A 22,973-nucleotide genomic window follows, 5' to 3' on the forward strand; every position below is an offset into this window, starting at 1 on the left:
AGCGCCGGAGCGAGTAAAAAACATTTTCCTTTCGTGGGTCAAAAAGGGTTCACCGTCCTTCGTTGGACTTGTCACGTTCCCTGCCCCTCTCGGTTTCCCCCGCCGCTTCCTCCTTCGTCCTCCCGGGGAGACGAGAAGAGAGAGAAAGCGTGCGTGCGCGCGCGCGCTAACAGAATTCGCTGGCCATCTCGGTGGCTCCAGATCACGCCCAAATTCGTGGCTTCTCCCGCCGCGAATTTGGTGCTGCCTTGTATTGGTGCATCTTCCTAGACCTGTTCTTTCTGTCATTTTTTGTATTGGTGCATCTTCCTAGACCTTGTATTGGGGTTGATTTCTTGACGGATTGAGGCGCCGGCTGTATAGCCATATAGGCCTCAGTGCGTTTCCGGATTTCTTTGATTTGGGGGTAATGCGGCTCTACATTCGGCTATTTGCCGTGGAGGCCCCCAAATCCCCCACCGTTGGTGATTTTTTCTGAGCTTTCTCGCCTGAATCGGTGCGTTTCTCGGAGCATCTCGACTTAATTTCAGAAGATCGCTGCTGCGTTTTCGGATTTCATTGATTTGGGCAGCGCATTCTGCGATTTCCGCTCGGAGATAAGCTTCCAACAGGACGTCATTCTGATTATTTTTTTTGTCAGAACATTTGGGCTGAATCACTGGATTTCATCGAGCTAATGCTCTGAGGGGGTTCAAGCATTTGTTGCCCATCGGTGGAATCTTTCGCGCTATTCCGAGGACTTTCGCCTTGGGATGGTCGGGTGGGTGTAAGAAGGAGCAGGGAAAACATGAGGCGATGTAGGAGAGAATGCCTCCTCGCGCCGTGGCCGTGCATCATCTCCTTGCTGCTCATCAAACCAACGGTCTGCCAAGGATTGCTAGTTGGTGCAAGCGACATGATGTCGCCCCCTGCGCTGACACCTCCCTTCATCAAGCAAGTAGACGACTGGGTGAGTACAATTTCCCATGTATTTCATTGCATTTGGTACTACTCCCTCTGTCCCATAATATAAAACGTTTAGGCGAGCTAAACAGCTTGCCAAAACGTCTTATTTTGTGTGACGGAGGAGTAATGTCTATATGTATATGGTGTCATTTCATAGTTTGTAATCAAGACCAAAGTAGTTTACTTCAGGTCATCTCAAGAAGTGAGTCTTAAGTATCAATGTCTTTGCAAAGCGAAAAGATAGGTCGGGAATTCAAGGCCAGTTATTATCGAGATCATAGAATGATAGAATTGCAGCCCAGCTGTACTTATGACACGGTGTTTAGGTGTGTGACTCGCTATCTGAACATATAAGGGTGCATAAGAATGAGCTAATGATCTAAATAGGTGTTTGGCTGTTTGCCTGATGTGGACATGCATAATTGTCGTGTGGTGCTCCTCAAATTATCTTTACTGGAAGAGATCTGATCTCTGAATTCCTAATGGTTTCCATAGGCCAAAGCTGTCAAGGATTCAAAGTTCTGCTTGCAGAGGTTTGAATCAAATGTTTTAGTTGTGTTCAATAATTAGCATGCCCTCCTGTTAGGGAAACGTAAATGCATTGGTCATTTGGTCGGAGCACGCTTTATGTGCTAACAGTATCTAATTTTTATTCTTATTGCTTAGTGAGTAACACGTGTGGGAGTTTATTTTGTCATTGCTGGTATGAGACATGGAGACTCAGAGTGATGACCATGATTCACCTAAGTAAGGAATCTGACGGTATTAGTCCAACATACTAGTAACATTTTTACAGCAGGACTAACCTTCAGCCTGGAATTTGGTGGGATAAATAGTTTGTAGTTTCTAACTGACTCTGGTCATGGTTCTTTTTTTAACAAGGGATCTGACTTTCCATATGGTTCTGAAAAGGATGCACGCTCGCATTACCATCAAATTTCTTACTGATTAATTTTCATACTTGTTGTATTATCTATAGGTGGAACACGCATGGCTTAAGTGTGGATTAGACAAGAAAAGTCTTCAGGATGTTAAAACCTACTTCAACTACAACCATGTGCTTGACATTCTCCATAGGATATCTGACAATAAGGACACCTCCCCTGTCATTGAACAAGGCACCAGTCCATTGACACCAGAAATCAAGCAAACGTTGCTGATCTGTCTAAGCAAACAGAGTTTTGAGGTCACCAAAAACCTGCCCGATGGTTATATCAAAACACTTATCGCAGCAATACGAAGAGATCTGACTCTGGGAATTATTGCAAATCAGGCAGTAAAACCTGCCGCAGGGAAACCAACTGACAGTGTTTCATCAGAAACAGCTCCTGCGAAAAAGGCAGTGCCGGCAACTAAATCAGCAACAAAAAAGGACAGTGATCAGGGTGATGGCATGTCAACTACCACTATCATTGGTCTTTCTCTAGTTGTTGTAGCACTTTTAGCTCTTCTTGGTGTGTTCTGCTGCATGTGCCGTGAAAGTCAGAGTTCTCCATATGACGATAAACCACTCCTGAATTTGAGTAATGTATCTCAAATCACCAAATTTTGCTCCAAGACAGTATTTTTTTCTTCTAGAGCTGACGTTTATACTTTTATTCGCAGCGAGTTCTACGTCTTCCCATGTAAACCAAATAGATGTGAATAAGCTGGGAGCATTGCCACTGAAATCAGAGACTGGTCAAAATGGATATGTGGATCAAAGTTTACATGAAAGCGCAGACACTGATCAAAATGGCTATGTGAAACTAAGCTCACAGGAAGTCCCACACACTGGTCAAAATAGCCCTGTAGATCTAAACTCACAGGAAGGCCAAAACACTGGTCAAAATAACCATGTGAAGCTAGGCTTACAGGAAAGTGCAAACACTGATCTGGCAGGCTACAACAGTTCATCCGAAACAATGGCTGATTCTGTTAGTTCTGTGCAAGGATCAATACCAGTGCCTCAACAAGCAGTGTCATTGCCACCTACGGTACCTGCACCTCCAAAGGCTCTTCCTCCACCAGCTTCTCAAGCACCTGCATCGCCTCCAAAAGCTTCTCCAGTTCCTCCCTCAGGACCCTCGCCGCCACCAGCTCCAAAAGCTTCCGCGGTTCCTCCTACAGGACCATCACCACCACCTGCTCCAAAAGCTGCACCTCCGCCGCCACCATCAAAATCTAATGGACCTCCCCCGCCACCATTAAAATCTAATGGACCTCCCCCGCCACCATTAAAATCTAATGGACCTCGCCCACCAGCAATGCCTGGTTCCTCCAAAACACGTCCACCACCTATGAAGAACTCAGGAAATAAGGCAGATGATGATGCAGATTCTAGTGAAGCTAAAACAAAGCTTAAGCCCTTCTTTTGGGATAAAGTAACAGCAAATGCTAATCAATCAATGGTGTGGGATAACCTAAAAGCCGGATCATTCCAGTACGTTTTTAGAGAGAACTGCAGTTGTATATCTGTTATTGTAATATCACACCATTCATAACTAAACGATACTTCTTCTCAGGTTTAACGAGAACGCTATTGAAACCCTTTTTGGTTTTAACGCTGACAAGAAGAGTGGTGATGCCACAAAAGATTTAAAGACAAAGGAGGCGACCCAACTTGTGAGGATACTTGATCCTAAAAAAGCGCAGAACCTGGCTATATCATTAAAGGCGTTGAGTGTTTCAGCTCAGGAAGTATGTTGTGCAGTTAAGGAAGGTAAAGTGTATTGTCACGCATCTGCACTGTGCAAGTGCATGGCTCTTCCTGGATGCAATGCTGCCTCTTTTGCTTCTTGTCATACCCTTAAAGCTACACTTCTTTCAATTCTATATTTAGGCAGAGCTATAGTATTTTTATTCTATGTTCTAGTCCTGATACATTTAATACTTTTAATTTCTAGGTTATAGTGCTTCATGTAATACATTCATCTGATGTAGTATGCTAGTTACACATGTCAATTGTGTCTTCATAGTCAGGATTCAAAGACTACTCTTCTGAGCTAAGGGCAATAAATAATCTAATTTATTTCGTTTAATTTTTTCAAAGCAAATTCCATGACTCTCCTAAACTGATATGAGTATTATCTTGTACTTCAACTATAATTCTTGAACTTCAGCAAGACAACCATGCACGTATGGCATCCATATTTTGGTATGGACGTCTCAGACTTGGGTTGTTGTGCTTATGACTATTTTGTTTCAACATGTAGAAAAAAATGCATTTGATCAAATTATGTTACCTAATAATGTCTTTTGTTTCATCCATTTCCTTGATAATTTGTAGGAAATGAACTTCCATCCGACTTGATACAGACCTTAATTAGATGGATCCCGAGTAGCGATGAGGAGCTCAGGCTTCGACTATATACTGGGGAACTCACACAGCTTGGTCCTGCAGAGCAATTCTTAAAAGCAATCATTGACATTCCTTATATCTACCAGCGTCTGGATGCATTACTATTCATGTCCATTTTACCAGAGGAAGCTTCAGGTGTAAAGCAATCTTTTGCCACCTTAGAGGTAAATAGCATACTCCAGCAGCTATAACTTTTCGATTTTTGTATTATCTTTGGTTCTGTCATATGACTTGTATCCGTGTTCTTCAATACTCCCTAGCCATTTTACTGATGAACATTCTTATCAAGCGTCATAATTTGATAGGGATTATCGTAATATATATGGACCACACTCTTTCTGCACCCTTGATGTTTTTGCCGGTATTCTTCTCTCTGCTATCTTGGAATTTAAATCCTTTTCAGGTAGCTTGCGATGAGCTTAGGAACAGCCGTCTTTTCTTGAAGTTACTGGAAGCTGTCCTTAAAACAGGAAACCGAATGAATGTTGGCACGTTCCGTGGAGAAGCCCAGGCGTTTAAACTAGACACTCTCCTTAAGCTGTCTGACGTCAAAGGAACTGATGGGAAGACAACTCTGTTGCATTTTGTTGTTCAAGAGATAATCCGTTCTGAAGGTGTCCGTTCAGCACGGGCTGCAAAAGAGCAGACCAGCAGCGGATCCAGTACTGATGACAGTACTGAAAATACTGAAGACGAATACAAACAGATAGGTCTGCAGGTTGTGTCCAGTTTAGGAGATGAACTTCAGAATGTCAGGAAAGCGGCAATCCTTGATGCAGATCAGTTGACTATGTCGGTAGCAAGTCTCGGCCACAAGCTTGTCAAAACCAGTGAATTCTTGAACACAAGCATGAAAAGTTTGAATGAGGAGAGCGGATTTCACCACAAGCTTGTGTGTTTCGTAGAGAAGTCTCAAGCTGATGTTACATCCCTGCTAGAGGAAGAGAAGAAAATACGGACCTTGGTAAAAGGTACTGTGGATTTTTTCCATGGGAGTACAGGAAAGGACGAGGGTCTTCGGTTATTTGTCGTAGTGCGAGATTTCCTCGCAATGCTAGACAAGGTATGCAAAGAGGTGAAAGAAACATCGAAAGTAGTAGCTCCAAAGAAAACAAAGCCAGGAGGTAATCTGCCATCCCAACCACCGAAGTCATTTCAAGACTCCCGGCGTAATCTCTTCCCAGCTATTCAAGACCGGAGGGCAGATAGTTCAAGCTCTAGTTCTGATGATGAAAGTTAGCTCTAAACGAAGGTATGTACCTTTTCACTTTGAAGTTTGAATCATGGCGCTTTAAAAAAATAGTGAAAGATAGAGAATGATGAAGAAATTATGATGTGAAGCCTGTTTTTGGTCACTTGTTGTAGCAACAGAATAGAATTTCCTGAAGTGAGGAAGTCATCTGCCAGACATACCGGGTGTTCTTCACAAGTAATGTTGCTCTTTGACAGTCAACACAGGCGTCCACTTGGAAGCCAAAGTGAAGGTGGAATTGTCGATTGAAAGGAGGGAGAAGAAAACTAACATTTAGTTAGAGCAAGCTTAACAAGGAGGAAGACACACTAGGTTGGCTGACTGCTATACTACATGTTCGTTGTACATTTGTACCAACACAGAAAGAAATGAAGAAATGTAGAAAGAGATGCACCACATAAGCTCATAAACACTCGATCCTTTTGGTTGCACTTGACATTACTTCTGGCAAGAGCATAGCTGTAAATTGTCAGGGTTTTTAACTGAAACATCTTGTACTCCTGTCTTTTGTAAATTCTTCACACAGAAAATGAGTGTTCCCTTTTGCAACGTGGTGTGGAAGTAAGAGCAGATCCGTATGCTGTCGTTGCCTCCTTTTCTCTCTCCATACCAATCTGCACCGCTTGGATCTTCATGGCAGTTCCGTTCGCTGACGACCCATACAGACAATAAACCATGTGCAGTACTACTTGCACTGGATATTGTTTTGGCACTTGCTATTTCATTATGGAATCTTCTTATCCCAAACGGATCGGGAGTTTTTTTATCTAGGCTTCCCGCCTTGCCCCAGCGGCAAGTGAAAGTTTCGCCGAAATTTTCCAAAGTCCCCGCCCAAAATTTAATCCTTTCGAATTCAAAAACTTACAGTTGACCCAGCGATACCTACTCGTACCGACCATGTTGCCCTGTTCAAGCATCAGCAGATCCATAGAGGAAGCTTCAAAAAGGATAGCCCAAAATTTACAGAAAAATCAAGTTCGAAGCAGTGGATGTTTTGAACAATCCTGACAACGAGTATACACTGCCAAAACCACGAGTATAATAAGTAAGTCATATCCATAGATCCAGCTTTTATAGAACATCGCAACGAATTACAGAGCAAGTAATCCTTGTCCACACGGAAGCACATCTAGTTTAGAAGCAGTAATAACAAGCGGCAGATACAGAACCTAACACTCCTAAGCAGAACACTAAGGCATGACTAGAACACACGGTGATACAGCTATCATCACAGGGAGACATGATGTAAACTACTCGTCGTCGGCAGGGGCAGCCTTGGAACCCCCGGACTTCTTGGGGAGGAGCAGGTTGTGGATGTTCGGCATGACTCCACCGTTGGCGATGGTGACCATGCCGAGCAGGCGGGAGAGCTCCTCGTCGTTGCGGACGGCGAGCTGGATGTGCCGCGGCACGATGCGGGTCTTCTTGTTGTCCCTCGCGGCGTTGCCGGCCAGCTCGAGAACCTGCACAAGCAAGGAGAATCCAAGCAGTAAGACTACAGAATTCAGGCGGGATTGGGAAATAAGCTAGCCAAATCGAAGAAATTCGATCCTGTAGAGGCGTGGAAACCCTAGATTCGTTCCCCAATTTGGTACCGCACTCACCAACCGATGAAAGGAAGTAGTACTACTACCAAGAAATTAAATTGAGCATCTCAGAGGAAAGTGCGAGAGATTAGAGAGGGCAATTGGACTGACCTCGGCGGCGAGGTACTCGAGCACGGCGGCGAGGTAGACCGGGGCGCCGGCGCCGACGCGCTCGGCGTACTTACCGGCCTTGAGGAAGCGCGCGATCCTGCCGACGGGGAACTGGAGCCCGGCCTTGGAGCTCCTGGAGGTGGCCTTCTTGGCGGCGGCGGAGCCGATCGCCTTGCCTCTTCCGGCCATGGCAGCTACTGTGCTGGGACTGGGAGGGGAACGAACGCGGAGGAGGAAGCGAAGAGCAGGAGCAAGTGCGGCTGGTGGATAGCGGTGGTGGGTGGGAGGTTGGGTTATATAGGGCGGACGAGCCAATGAGGGGAGAGTGCGCGGATCGCTGACGTGGCGGGGATGTGCGGCGCGGGGCGTGATCCTGGCCGTTGGATGAGGAGAGGCGTGGTGGCTTGGTTTTTGGTTTACCGCCGCAGCTTTTCGCAGTCGGTGTCGTACGCCCCGCTCTTCTTTCCGAATTGAGAGGCGCGGGCGGGCTCTGGGCTTTCCTGCTGCTGCGCCGTTTTTTCCCTTGCCGGTCTAGTGATAATTTAGTCCTACATCTTTCTGACCGTTAAAACGTTATTCGACAACTTGTATTTATGTGATGATTTGATCCTCAAAATTGGATTGTGCCACGGTGAATTCCAAATTTCTTCCTAACCGTTAAACAGTCATTCGACAAGTTGTATTTATGTGATGATTTGGTCCTCAAAATTGGATTGTGCCACGGTGGACTCCAAATTTGTCGGCACGTGCTTTCTGTTGCGATGGTTATTTTGCAAAGAAGCCCCTCGTAAACATGCCTCTCTTTTTACTATCCTCCCTCTCGGCTCGCTCGTTGGGAAAAGGTAGGACATTTTTTTACCAAAATTAGTGGTGCAGTCGTCGTGTTCTTCCTCACGCACGATGAACTCGCCTGAGATTCAAGAGCGGCTGCCGCTTGCCTACGGTACGACTCATCGTCCTCAATTCCTTCTTCTCCCTCTGGTTTTGCTCCTTCTCGGCACGGATAGGAAAACATTGGTGAGTGTTCGATTGAAATCGTGATCTTCAAATTTGTTGCGCTCAATCGACGCATAATCAACGACAATGTCAATTGTGCCCATGAGCCTTCATGTTAGTTGGCTATTCTATTCATTATGGAGATGTCATGTTTCACGGAAAAGCGAAGACTGATCTCGTTCAATCCGAGAACCAATAGTTTTTTGTGTGATAATCTAGTGTTATATATGTTAGTTTGAGTCTTTGTGGTCGCATGGAACCAAAAAGTTCACAAATTTATGCATGTTTGGAGAAGTGTTAACTCTAAATTTTGGTGTTACTACAGTTTCAGTTATGTTGAAGTGTTGTGCGGTTATAGAAAAAAACAGAGTTTTGTCGGGAACATTAAAAGACTCCATTATTCTTAGATGACATCGGCAAAAAAAGACACAATGCAGGACATTGCTATATAGTAGTAACACATGAACTGCTAGGAACTCTAGAAACTAGTCTTAACATTACCCATTTTGTGGCTTACGACTGATGTCGTTGGCCACCTTCTTTGCAAACCATTGAATGTCTTTCTTCATCTTACACGGCATGACACCAGCTATCATTGATTCCTCGTTTTTAGGCATACATTAGCGATCAAACCGTAGGGCACCAGGGTATCTTGCATCTTCAAATTCACCAGAGCCATATACAGAGGATGCTTTGTGTGAACTAGATTTGGGAGCTCAGACATGACATGCCTATTTGCAAGAACGTATACCATGCTATGAACTAGTTGTTCTAGTCCAGCTGTAGCATCCATTTCCCTAGCTAGCCTATGTAGCTTATTCCTCTCAGCTGTTGGCTCCGTCTTTTCGGTACTTCTTCTTTGGTACACTACCACTTCTTTCTCCCTTGTTGCAACTTCTTTGGCACTAGAGCTCAACCTTGAACTAGAGCTCAACCTGGGACCAGAGATCCTTCTTGCAACTACCGCTTCTCCTTTTTTTGTTATCACTTCACACAATGTCTTCCATGTTTGAGCTCAACTTGGCCATGCAGTGTAGGAGGCACCCATATTTAAGGTTGATGAGGGAGGAAGAAGACAATGCTCTAGGCACACAAGGCAACAAGTATTTGTAAAAAGATAATCAGTGACAATTCAAATCAATGTGACTCTGAGGAATCTAGTCAGTAATGCAAATGAATATGACATATAAATGTCTACCTCATGGTTGTAGGTCAGTTTCATAATAATTTCAGTTGTTGTTATTTTTGCAGTTAATAATCCAGAGCAAGCTCCAAACCTATTTTCTCTAGAATTGTGCCACAATTGTCTACCTCATGGGGATTTGATTGACATGAGAAGGGTATCACAAATCCATAAGACTCCGGTTATATCTGTTAATCACACAAATTTTATCAGGTTAATCAGAGCTGACCCTATTAGGGCTAGAGTAGCTGAAGCTGTTGCATCAACATCAATTGAAGTAGCACAAGATGTTGGGCATGAGTGTGTGCAATCACAGGGGAATGATCCAGATAGTGACAACGCAAGTGACTCTGGTTTTTTTGACTGTGATTTGGATGCAAAATCTGGAGATGATGATTTGATTGTGGATAATGTTGACACATAAAACTCAAGGTCTATATTTTGAAGACATCTAATCAAGTGTTGTGTTGTATCCCTACAATGAACCAATGATGGTTAATTGTTCAATAGAACCCATATCCAATCAAAAATTGAATTTAGACATAAAAATCAAACAACGGCAAGAATTGGTGCATTAACAAATAATAAGGGTAAAAATAGACATCCAAAAACAAATACAATACCATATGTGGCACTGGACGACACTAGTACAACAAATACTATGAGGAAATATATAGCCATAGTTCAAATTATGTTCAGAATGACAAGATCTAAAGCTATAAGATCCTATATAATTTACCATTGATTTCTTGAAAAAACATAGCCTTATAATATCTTTAGAATCTCTATTAGTACTCCAAAACCATAACAACTAAAGCTAGTACACTAATCCAGATCCATTGTACATCTAGATGAATTATGTAAATAAACTGGGAGATGGAGCACCCAATTCCCACTTCTTCTTTTCTTTCCAAACCTCTTCATGGATAATCCCTATAGCTTTGCGCTTCAAAAGTTCAATTTTGACACCAAGATGGTGCAAATAACAGTACTACACCTAAAAATTTAATTTTACATCACGATGGTGCAAATAGTTGGCCAATATCAAACACATTCGGAATCTCCATAATCCATACACATGACTGTAGGATAACGTTGCATAGAAAACAAAAAATTTCCTACCGCGAACACGCAATCCAAGCCAAGATGCAATCTAGAAGACGGTAGCAACGAGGGGGTATCGAGTCTCACCCTTGAAGAGATTCCAAAGCCTACAAGATGAGGCTCTTGTTGCTGCGGTAGACGTTCACTTGCCGCTTGCAAAAGCGCGTAGAAGATCTTGATCACGATCGGTTAGGCGCCACGAGCAGGCGACACCTCCGTACTCGGTCACACGTTCGGTTGTTGATGAAGACGACGTCCACCTCCCGTTCCAGCGGGCAGCGGAAGTAGTAGCTCCTCTTGAATCCGACAGCACGACGGCGTGGTGTCGGTGGCGGTGGAGAACTCCGACGGAGCTTCGCTAAAGCTACGCGGAAGATATGGAGGAGAGGGGGGCGGCTAGGGTTTGGGAGGGGGTGGCCGGCCACTTCAATGGGGCGGCTAGCTTGTGGTCTTGGGGTGTGGCCGGCCCCCTCCCCTATGCCCCTCATTATATAGGTGTAACCCCAAGTGTTGGTATCCAAGTCTTCGAATAAGACCCGAACCAAAAACCTTCCATATGGAGGGGAAACCTAGCCAAGCTAGGACTCCCACTTGAGGTGGGAGTTCCACCTCCCATATGGGGGGGTGGCCGGCCCCCTAAGGGGGAGTCCACTTGGGACTCCTCCCCACTAGGGTTGGCCGGCCATGGAGGTGGAGTCCCATGTGGACTCCACCTTCCTTGGTGGTTTCTTCCGGACTTTTCTAGAACCTTCTAGAACCTTCCATAGAACCTTCCGCGACATTTTAATTCACATAAAATGACATCCTATATATGAATCTTATTCTCCGGACCATTCCGGAACTCCTCGTGATGTCCGGGATCTCATCCGGGACTCCGAACAAATATTCAAACTCCATTCCATATTCAAGTTCTACCATTTCAACATCCAACTTTAAGTGTGTCACCCTACGGTTCGTGAACTATGCGGACATGGTTGAGTACTCACTCCGACCAATAACCAATAGCGGGATCTGGAGATCCATAATGGCTCCCACATATTCAACGATGACTTTAGTGATCGAATGAACCATTCACATACAATACCAATTCCCTTTGTCACGCGATATTTTACTTGTCCGAGGTTTGATCTTCGGTATCACTCTATACCTTGTTCAACCTCGTCTCCTGACAAGTACTCTTTACTCGTCTTGTGGTATGTGGTCTCTTATGAACTCATTCATATGCTTGCAAGACATTAGACGACATTCCACCGAGAGGGCCCGCAGTATATCTATCCGTCATCGGGATGGACAAATCCCACTTGTTGATACATATGCCTCAACTCATACTTTCCGGATACTTAATCCCACCTTTATAGCCACCCATTTACGCAAGTGGTGTTTGGTGTAATCAAAGTACCTTTCCGGTATAAGTGATTTACATGATCTCATGGTCATAAGGACTAGGTAACTATGTATCGAAAGCTTATAGCAAATAACTTAATGACGAGATCTTATGCTACGCTTAATTGGGTGTGTCCATTACATCATTCATATAATGATATAACCTTGTTATTAATAACATCCAATGTTCATGATTATGAAACTAATCATCCATTAATCAACAAGCTAGTTTAAGAGGCATACTAGGGACTTCTTGTTGTCTACATATCACACATGTACTAATGTTTCGGTTAATACAATTATAGCATGATATATAAACATTTATCATAAACATAAAGATATAAATAATAACTACTTTATTATTGCCTCTAGGGCATATCTCCTTCAGTCTCCCACTTGCACTAGAGTCAATAATCTAGATTACATTGTAATATACCTAACACCCATGGCATTCTCGGTGTTGGTCATGCTTTGCCCTAGGGAGAGCTTTAGTCAACGGATCTGCTACATTCAGATCGGTGTGTACTTTGCAAATCTTTACTTCTCCATCTTCGATGTACTCGCGAATCGAGTGGTAACGAAGCTTTATATGCTTCAGCCTCTTGTGTGACATTGGCTCTTGTGCATTGGCGATGGCACCCATGTTATCACAGTAAATGATTAATGGGTCCAATGCACTAGGAACCACACCGAGCTCTACAATGAACCTCTTCATCCATACCGCTTCGATGAAGCCTCTGAAGCCGCTATGTACTCTGATTATTGAAGACTTCGCCACCGTGCAATCGCTTCGAGCTTGCCCAGCTTACTCGCAGCACCATTCAATATAAACACGTACCTGCGATTGTGACTTAGAGTCATCGGGATCGGTGTTCCAACTTGCATCGGTGTAACCACTTACAACGAGCTCTTGGTCACCTCCATAACAAAGAAACATATCCTTAGTTCTTTTCAAGTACTTCAGATATTCTTGACCGCTGTCCGATGTTCCATTCCTGGATCACTTTGATATCTGCTAGTCAAACTAACAACATGTGCTATATCCGGTCTAGTACATAGCATGGCATACATGATAGATCCTACTGCCGAGGCATAGGGGATTTTACTCATCCTTTCTCTTTCTTCTGCCGTAGCCGGTCCTTGAGTCTTACTCAAGACTTTGCCTGGTAACATAGGAAAGAACCCTCTCTGACTTTCGTCCAGTCTAAACTTCGTTACACTCTGGTCCAGAAATGTACTCTGTGATAGCCCTATTAGGCGTCTTGATCTATCTCTATAAATCTTGATGCCTAATATATATGATGCTTCACCAAGGTCTTTCATTGAAAAACTATTATTCAAATAACCTTTAACACTGCTTAATAGTTCTATATCATTCCCGATCAATAATATGTCATCTTCATATAATATCAGGAATGCTACAGAGCTCCCACTCACTTTCTTGTAAATACAGGCCTCTCCATGACACTGTATAAACCCGAAGTCTTTGATCACCTTATCAAAGCGTCGGTTCCAACTTCTTGATGCTTGCTTCAGTCCATAGATTGAACGCTGAAGTTTGCATACTTTGTCAGCATTTTTAGGATCGACAAAACCTTTGGGTTGTACCATATACAACTCTTCCTCAATGTCTCCATTAAGGAACGCCGTTTTGACATCCATCTGCCAAATCTCATAATCGAAAAATGCAGCTATTGCTAACAAAATCCTTACAGATTTTAGCTTCGCTACAGGTGAGAAAGTCTCATCGTAGTCAACTCCTTGAATTTGTCGGAAACCCTTTGCGACAAGTCGAGCTTTATAGACAGTAATATTACCATCAGCATCTGTTTTTCTCTTGAAGATCCATTTATTCTTGACAGCCTTTCGGCTATCAGGTAAGTCTACCAAAGTCCATACTTTGTTATCATACATGGATCCATTTCGGATTTCATGGCTTCTTGCCATTTGTTGGAATCTGGGCTCATCATTGCTTCTTCATACGTCGCAGGGTCCAAATCATTGTTATCCACAATCATGACATTTAGACAAGGATCATACCAATCAGGAGTGGTACGTTCCCTTGTCGATCTGCGAGGTTCAGTAGTTTCCTCTTCGAAGTTTCATGATCATTATCATTAGCTTCCTCTGTTGCCGGTGTAGGCGGTACTGGTACAACTTCCGGTACTGCGCTACTCTGATCAATGAGTATAGATTCATCAATCTCATCGAGTTCTACTTTTCTTCCAGTCACTTCTTTAGTGAGAAATTCTTTCTCAAGAAAGGTTCCGTTCTTAGCAACAAAGATTTTGCCTTCGGATTTGTGATAGAAAGTATACCCTATAGTTTCCTTAGGGTATCCTATGAAGATGCATTTCTCCGCTTTGGGTTCTAGCTTGTCCAGTTGTAACTTCTTTACATAGGCTTCGCAACCCCAAACTTTCAGGAACGACAGCTTAGGTTTCTTATTAAACCATAATTCATACGGTGTCGTTTCTACGGATTTTGATGGTGCTCTATTTAAAGTGAATGCGGCTGTCTCTAATGCATAACTCCAAAATGATAACGGCAAATCAGTAAGAGACATCATAGAACGAACCATATCTAAGAGAGTTCGATTATGACGTTCGGACACACCGTTACGTTGTGGTGTTCCCGGCGGTGTCAATTGTGAAAGTATTCCGCATTTCTTTAAATGCATGCCAAACTCATAACTCAGATATTCACCTCCACGATCAGATCGTAGAAATTTGATCTTCTTGTTACGTTGATTTTCTACTTCACTTTGGAATTCCTTAAACTTCTCGAAAGTTTCGGATTTATGTTTCATGAAATAGATATACCCATATCTACTCAGATCATCTGTGAAGGTTAGAACATAACGATAACCACCGCGCGATGCTACGCTCATTGGTCCACATACATCGGTATGTATGATTTCCAATAAGTCGATGGCTCGCTCCATCATACCAGAAAATGGAGTCTTTGTCATTTTTCCCATTAGACATGCTTCGCATCTATCAAGTGACTCAAAGTCAAGTGATTCAAGTAATCCATCAGTATGGAGTTTCTTCATGCGTTTCAATCCAATATGACCAAGACAACAGTGCCACATATAAGTAGAATTATCATTCAATTTAATTCGCTTAGCATCAATGTTATGTATATGCGTATCACTACTATCGAGATCTAACAGAAATAAGCCATTCTTTTGTGGTGCTCGACCATAAAAGATATTATTCATAAAAATAGAACAACCATTATTCTCAGACTTGAATGAATAACCGTCTTGCATTAAACAAGATCCAGATATAATGTTCGTGCTCAACGCGGGTACAAAATAACAATTATTTAGGCTTAAAACTAATCCCGAAGGTAGATGTAGAGGAAGTGTGCCGACAGCGATCACATCGACTTTGGATCCATTTCCAACGCGCATCGTCACTTCATCTTTCGGTAGTCTTCGTTTATTCTTTAGTTCTGTTTGAGTTACGAGATATGAGCAACCGAACCGATATCAAATACCAGTACTAGAACGAGAACCAGTGAGATAAACATCTATAACATGTATATCGGATATACCTTCTTTCTTCTTCTTGACAAGGCCGCTCTTCGGATCAGCCGGATACTTGGAGCAATTACGCTTCCGGTGTCTCTTCTCCTTGCGATAATAGCACTCGGCATCGGGCTTAGGGCCGTTCTTAGGTTTCATAGGAGGCGTGGCAGCTTTCTTGCCACCCTTCTTGAATTTTCCCTTAGACTTGCCCTGTTTCTTGAAACCGGTGGTCTTGTTGACCATCAACACTTGGTGCTCTTTCTTGATCTCAATCTCGGCAGCTTTTAGCATGCCAAAGAGTTCGGGTAACTCCTTGTTCATGTTCTGCATATTGTAGTTCATCACAAAGTTCTTGTAACTTGGTGGCGGTGATTGAAGGACACGATTAATCCCGATCTGTTAGGAATCACTATTCCCAAGTCATGAGTTTCTTCGCATGCCGGTCATGGCGAGCATGTGCTCACTAACGGAGCTGCCTTCTTCCATCATGCGGTGAAGAATTGTTTCGATGCTTCATAGCATTCCACGGCCGCATGAGTCTCAAAAATAGCTTTCAGCTCTTTCATCAACTCATGAGGATCGTGGTGCTCAAAACGTTTTTGAAGATCGGATTCAGGCTGCACGGGATGGCACACCGAACTTGAGAGTACCGAATTTTCCGAGTCTCGTAAACGCTTTTACTTCATCGGTTTCAGTTTCTGCGGGAAGGTCACCTAGCGGTGCATCAAGCACATATTGCAGATTTCCGCCGAGAGGAAGATCCTCACATGACGGAACCGATCGGTGAAGTTGCTACCGTTGCTCTTAAGTTTCTCTTTCTCTAGGAACTGATTAAAATTGATTGGGGACGCCATCTCTACAACATATATTTGCAAAAGTTTAGACTAAGTTTATGACAAATTGAGTTCAAATTTTAATTCAACATAATTAAAAATCTAGGTGAACTCCCACTCAAAACAATATCCCTCGCATTGTCTTAGTGATCACACGAACCAAATCCACCGCACCTATGTCCGATCATCACGAGACAAGGTGTGATTTCAATGGCGAACACTCAAAGTGTTCATCATATCAACCATATGATTCATGCTCTACCTTTCGGTATCACGTGTTCCGAGACCATGTCTGTACATGCTAGGCTCGTCAAGGCCACCTTAGTATCCACATGTGCAAAACTGTCTTGCACCCGTTGTATGCACTTGTTGATTCTATCACACCGGATCATCACGAGATGCTTCGAAACGACAAGTCTTGGCAACGGTGCTACTAAGGATGAACACTTTATTATCTTGAGATTTTAGTGAGGGATCATCTTATAATGCTACCGTCGCGATCTAAGCAAAATAAGATGCATAAAAGGATTAACATCACATGCAATTCATATGTGATATGATATGGCCCTTTTGTCTTTGCGCCTTTGATCTTCATCTCCAAAGCACGGACATGATCTCCATCATCTTCGGGCATGATCTCCATCATCGTCGGCGTAGCATCAAGGTCAATGGCGCCGTCTTCATGATTGTCCTCCATGTAGCAACTATTACAACTACTTTGAAATACTACTCAACATGAAATTTAAAGACAACCATAAGGCTCCTGCCGGTTGCCACAATACAATAATGATCATCTCATACATATTCATCATCACATTATGGCCATATCACATCACCAAACCCTGCAAAAACAAGTTAGATGTCTCTAATTTGGTTTGCATATTTTACGTGGTTTAGGGTTTTCGAGAGAGATCTAATCTACCTACGAACATGAACCACAACGTTGATACTAATGTTTTCAATAGAAGAGTAAATTGAATCTTCGCTATAGTAGGAGAGACAGACACCCGCAAAGCCTCTTATGCAATACAAGTTGCATGTCGAACGAGGAACAAGTCTCATGAACGCGGTCATGTAAAGTTAGTCCGAGCCGCTTCATCCCACTATGCCACAAAGATGCAAAGTACTCAAACTAAAGATAACAAGAGCATCAACGCCCACAAAACCATTGTGTTCTACTCGTGCAACCATCTATGCATAGACACGGCTCTGATACCACTGTAGGATAACGTTGCATAGAAAACAAAAAATTTCCTACCGCGAACACGCAATCCAAGCCAAGATGCAATCTAGAAGACGGTAGCAACGAGGGGGTATCGAGTCTCACCCTTGAAGAGATTCCAAAGCCTACAAGATGAGGCTCTTGTTGCTGCGGTAGACGTTCACTTGCCGCTTGCAAAAGCGCGTAGAAGATCTTGATCACGATCGGTTCCGGCGCCACGAACGGGCAGCACCTCCGTACTCGGTCACACGTTCGGTTGTTGATGAAGACGACGTCCACCTCCCGTTCCAGCGGGCAGCGGAAGTAGTAGCTCCTCTTGAATCCGACAGCATGACGGCGTGGTGTCGGTGGCGGTGGAGAACTCCGGCGGAGCTTCGCTAAAGCTACGCGGAAGATATGGAGGAGAGGGGGCGGCTAGGGTTTGGGAGGGGGTGGCCGGCCACTTCAATGGGGCGGCTAGCTTGTGGTCTTGGGGTGTGGCCGGCCCCCTCCCCTATGCCCCTCATTATATAGGTGGAACCCCAAGTGTTGGTATCCAAGTCTTCGAATAAGACCCGAACCAAAAACCTTCCATATGGAGGGGAAACCTAGCCAAGCTAGGACTCCCACTTGAGGTGGGAGTTCCACCTCCCATATGGGGGGGTGGCCAGCCCCCTAAGGGAGAGTCCACTTGGGACTCCTCCCCCACTAGGGTTGGCCGGCCATGGAGGTGGAGTCCCATGTGGACTCCACCTTCCTTGGTGGTTTCTTCCGGACTTTTCTAGAACCTTCTAGAACCTTCCATAGAACCTTCCGTGACATTTTAATTCACATAAAATGACATCCTATATATGAATCTTATTCTCCGGACCATTCCGGAACTCCTCGTGATGTCCGGGATCTCATCCGGGACTCCGAACAAATATTCGAACTCCATTCCATATTCAAGTTCTACCATTTCAACATCCAACTTTAAGTGTGTCACCCTACGGTTCGTGAACTATGCGGACATGGTTGAGTACTCACTCCGACCAATAACCAATAGCGGGATCTGGAGATCCATAATGGCTCCCACATATTCAACGATGACTTTAGTGATCGAATGAACCATTCACATACAATACCAATTCCCTTTGTCACGCGATATTTTACTTGTCCGAGGTTTGATCTTCGGTATCACTCTATACCTTGTTCAACCTCGTCTCCTGACAAGTACTCTTTACTCGTACTGTGGTATGTGGTCTCTTATGAATTCATTCATATGCTTGCAAGACATTAGACGACATTCCACCGAGAGGGCCCAGAGTATATCTATCCGTCATCGGGATGGACAAATCCCACTGTTGATCCATATGCCTCAACTCATACTTTCCGGATACTTAATCCCACCTTTATAGCCACCCATTTACGCAGTGGTGTTTGGTGTAATCAAAGTACCTTTCCGGTATAAGTGATTTACATGATCTCATGGTCATAAGGACTAGGTAACTATGTATCGAAAGCTTATAGCAAATAACTTAATGACGAGATCTTATGCTACGCTTAATTGGGTGTGTCCATTACATCATTCATATAATGATATAACCTTGTTATTAATAACATCCAATGTTCATGATTATGAAACTAATCATCCATTAATCAACAAGCTAGTTTAAGAGGCATACTAGGGACTTCTTGTTGTCTACATATCACACATGTACTAATGTTTCGGTTAATACAATTATAGCATGATATATAAACATTTATCATAAACATAAAGATATAAATAATAACCACTTTATTATTGCCTCTAGGGCATATCTCCTTCAATGACCACAGTTAGATGTTCACAAATCATCAATCAAATTTGAATGTACTCTTGGGAAGAAACTAATCCCTCCGGTCTGGACAAATGCTAGATGTGCTTTTTGGCCAAAAGAGGCCTACAGTTTAATTCTCCTCAACCTGCACTCCTACGCATTAATAACGCCCGACCGCATTAACCGCATTAATTCAATATGCATGCATGAGCCAGCCACCCAAAACTCTCTGCCATAAGAAACGTAAGCATGCATGTCCGCTACAAGCCATAAACCGTTACAAGCCATAAATGCTGAGTTTTAGAGGGTTTAACTGCAAAACGTAAGTATACTAACAACCCGACACTTTTTCCGGATCGGAGGGAGTAGCAGTTTTGTCCATCATAGTCAATGTAGTAAAAGAATCAATTAAAACATCATACTTTGTAGTGAGTTGATGATGACATCGATCATGATTATCGTGACTTTTACCTTTCAACACCAATATGTTCATCGACGTGTCATATTACCCTCTCATTTCCACTCCATATTTTATTACGTCTCAGTCAACTCCTTATTTATTGGATTTGCCTCATGATTCTTGCTGATATGACAATTGCAAGTGAGGATGTAACTAGGATTTTTCTTACTGCAGGTTGCAAGTGGGTTGCAACTGAAATTTTTCTACTTGAAACTGGGCTGCAACTGAGATTTTCCAAGTTACACCTAGGTTACAATTAAGAAAAATATTCACATCGATGAATTTGCTTCAAGATTTGTGATGCCCTATGAGTTGCAACTAGGTTGTAACTTAGACTTGGATGACTTCAAGTGATTGACTCGATTTAGTTAAGTCAAACTTGCAGGAGGCCTAGTGGTGCCCATTATTTTTGTCACTCCCATGTCAACACAGAACACATGAGCGTGCAACATATTTTCACATTCACGTGGCCACCCCTCACTTTTTTTTTGGCGAAACATAGTACAGATGTAGGCACAACCACTTCACAAGCTCCACGAAGGAGAAGCTCGGGCCCCTTCACAATCTTCCACGAAGAGATCACCAGGACACCAACCAAGACAACTAGGAGGTCACCCTCCAGGAGTAACAAGCTTACGGTCTCTCACTCAAACTAATCGTGGTGGAGAGCTCAACACTATGCAATGATGCAAAGCAAGAACACTAGAGGTGTTCAAATCCTTCACACTCAAATCTCACCAAAGCAACAGATGCTAGGATGAGATTAGAGAGGAAGAATAAGGAGGAGATCAACAAATGACTCCGAGATCTAGATCCAAATGGTTCCCTTCACTTAGAGGAAAAATGGATAGGTGGGGATTGTAGATCTAGATCTCCTCTCTTAGTTCCCTCAAGAATGAGCAAGAATCATGGGGGGTCAAGAGATAGGGCAAGTTCTTCAAAGTCAACAATGGAGGAGAGAGAGTGTAAGAACTTACCCAGCCCAAGGTGGAAGAAGACCGATTTATAGCGGAAGGGAAAATATAACCGTTGGGGAAAATAACGGGCAGAAAAACAACCTAGTCGGACGGGCCGGCCAGCCGGACGGGCCGGCGCATAGGCCGGTAGCGCCGGCTGACAGGCCGGGCGGGGCTAGTAGGCCGCACATCAGGCCAAAGGGGCCCAACCGGCGGGAGGGCGGATCGACCGGGCGTTGGGTGTTGGAGATATGCCCAAGAGGCAATAATAAAATGGTTATTATAATATATCTTTGTGTTTATGATAATGTTAACATACCATGCTATAATTGTATTAACCGAAACATTGATACATGTGTGTTATGTGAACAACAAAGAGTCCCTAGTAAGCCTCTTGTATAACTAGCTTGTTGATTAATAGATGATCATGGTTTCGTGATCATGAACATTGGATGTTATTAATAACAAGGTTATGTCATTATATGAATGATGTAATGGATACACCCAATTAAGCGTAGCATAAGATCACGTCATTAAGTTATTTGCTATAAGCTTTCGATACATAGTTACCTAGTCCTTTCGACCATGAGATCATGTAAATCACTTATACCAGAAAGGTACTTTGATTACATCAAACGCCACTGCGTAAATGGGTGGTTATAAAGGTGGGATTAAGTATCCGGAAAGTATGAGTTGAGGCATATGGATCAACAGTGGGATTTGTCCATCCCGATGACGGATAGATATACTCTGGGCCCTCTCGGTGGAATGTCGTCTAATAGCTTGCAAGCATATGAATGGTTCATAAGAGACCACATACCACGGTACTAGTAAAAGAGTACTTGTCATGAGACGAGGTTGAACGAGGTATAGAGATACCGATGATCAAACCTCGGACAAGTAAAATATCGCGTGACAAAGGGAATCGGTATCGTATGTAAATGGTTCAGTCGATCACTAAAGTCATCGTTGAATATGTGGGTGCCATTATGGATCTCTAGATCTCGCTATTGGTTATTGGTCGGAGAGAAGTCTTAACCATGTCTACATAGTTCGCGAACCGTAGGGTGACACACTTAAGGTTTGATGTCGTTTAAGTAGATATGGAATATGGAATGGAGTTCGAAGTTTTGTTCAGAGTCTCGGATGGGATCCAGGACATCACGAGGAGTTCCGGAATGGTCCGGAGAATAAGATTCATATATAGGAAGTCATATTCCAAGTTTGGAAATGATCCGGTGCATTTATGGCAGGTTCTAGAAGGTTCTAGAAAAGTCTGAAAGAAAGGCACTATGGAAGGTGGAGTCCCGGAGGGACTCCACAAGCTTGGCCGGCCAAACCCTAAGGGAGGAGTCCCAGGTGGGCTCCACCTGAGGTGGCCGGCCACCCTCCCTCAAGGAAAGGTGGGAATCCCACCTAGAGTGGGACTCCCATCTTGAGTAGGTTTCCCACCAAAGGTAGGTTTTGGTGTTGGGGTCTTACTCGAAGACTTGGGATACAACTCTTGGGGCTTCCACCTATATAATGAGGGACATAGGGGAGGGGCCGGCCACACCAAGCCACTCTTAGCCGCAGCCCTCAAGTGGCCGGCACCCAAGCCCCCTCTCCCAAACCCTAGCGCCCCTCCTCCACCACTTCTCCCGCATACGCTTAGCGAAGCTCCGCCGGAGATCTCCATCGACACCGCCACCACGCCGTCGTGCTATCGGGATTCCGAGGAGGATCTACTACTTCTGCTGCCCGCTGGAACAGGGAGAAGGATGTCGTCTTCATCAACACCGAACGTGTGACCGAGTACGGAGGTGCTGCCCGATTGTGGCACCGTCAAGATCTTCTACGCGCTTTTGAAAGCGGCAAGTGTTCGTCTACCGCAGCAACGAGAGCCTTCTCTTGTAGGCTTTGGAAATCTTCAAGGGTTAGTCTCATTCATCCCCTCTTTGCTCCCATCTTCTAGATTACATCTTGGCTTGGATTGCGTTCTCGCGGTAGGAAATTTTTTGTTTTCTATGCTACGAATCCCTACAGTGGTATCAGATTCGTGTCTATGCATAGATGGTTGCACGAGTAGAACACAATTGTTTTGTGGGCGTTGATGCTTTGTTGTCTTTAGTTCGAGTACGTTGCATCTTTGTGGCATGGTGGGATGAAGCGGCTCGGGCTAACTTTACATGACCGCGTTCATGAGACTTGCTCCACGTTCGACATGCAACTTGTATTGCATAAGTGGCTTTGCGGGTGTCTGTCTCTCCCACCATAGTGAAGATTCAATTTACTCTTTCTATTGACAAC

The 22,973-nt window shown here is 43.8% G+C and overlaps 2 protein-coding genes across 4 annotated transcripts; one reads left to right on the top strand and one right to left on the bottom strand.

The window, feature by feature from the left end:
• Positions 1–544: 544 nt before the first annotated feature.
• Positions 545–6,086, top strand: LOC127333202 (formin-like protein 11). 3 transcript variants are annotated; one of them, XM_051359542.1, is made up of 7 exons: positions 545–949; positions 1,925–2,468; positions 2,551–3,367; positions 3,450–3,646; positions 4,214–4,449; positions 4,689–5,537; positions 5,651–6,086. In XM_051359542.1, the coding sequence occupies exons 1-6, from the start codon at positions 788–790 to the stop codon at positions 5,523–5,525; spliced, it is 2,793 nt and encodes a 930-aa protein (XP_051215502.1). In that variant the 5' UTR covers positions 545–787; the 3' UTR covers positions 5,526–5,537; positions 5,651–6,086. The 3 variants fall into 3 exon arrangements, with proteins under 3 accessions (XP_051215502.1, XP_051215501.1, XP_051215503.1); XM_051359541.1 differs by having other exon boundaries at positions 5,657–6,086; XM_051359543.1 differs by having other exon boundaries at positions 5,735–6,086.
• Positions 6,087–6,576: 490 nt separating this feature from the next.
• On the bottom strand, positions 6,577–7,507 carry LOC127333203 (protein H2A.7). Its single transcript, XM_051359545.2, has 2 exons — positions 7,235–7,507; positions 6,577–7,000 (listed from the first exon to the last, which is right to left on the bottom strand). The coding sequence occupies exons 1-2, from the start codon at positions 7,421–7,423 to the stop codon at positions 6,788–6,790; spliced, it is 402 nt and encodes a 133-aa protein (XP_051215505.1). The 5' UTR covers positions 7,424–7,507; the 3' UTR covers positions 6,577–6,787.
• Positions 7,508–22,973: the final 15,466 nt, after the last annotated feature.

Source organism: Lolium perenne, chromosome 2 (genome assembly GCF_019359855.2).
Source record: "Lolium perenne isolate Kyuss_39 chromosome 2, Kyuss_2.0, whole genome shotgun sequence".
In the NCBI taxonomy this organism is placed as follows: Eukaryota; Viridiplantae; Streptophyta; class Magnoliopsida; order Poales; family Poaceae; genus Lolium; species Lolium perenne.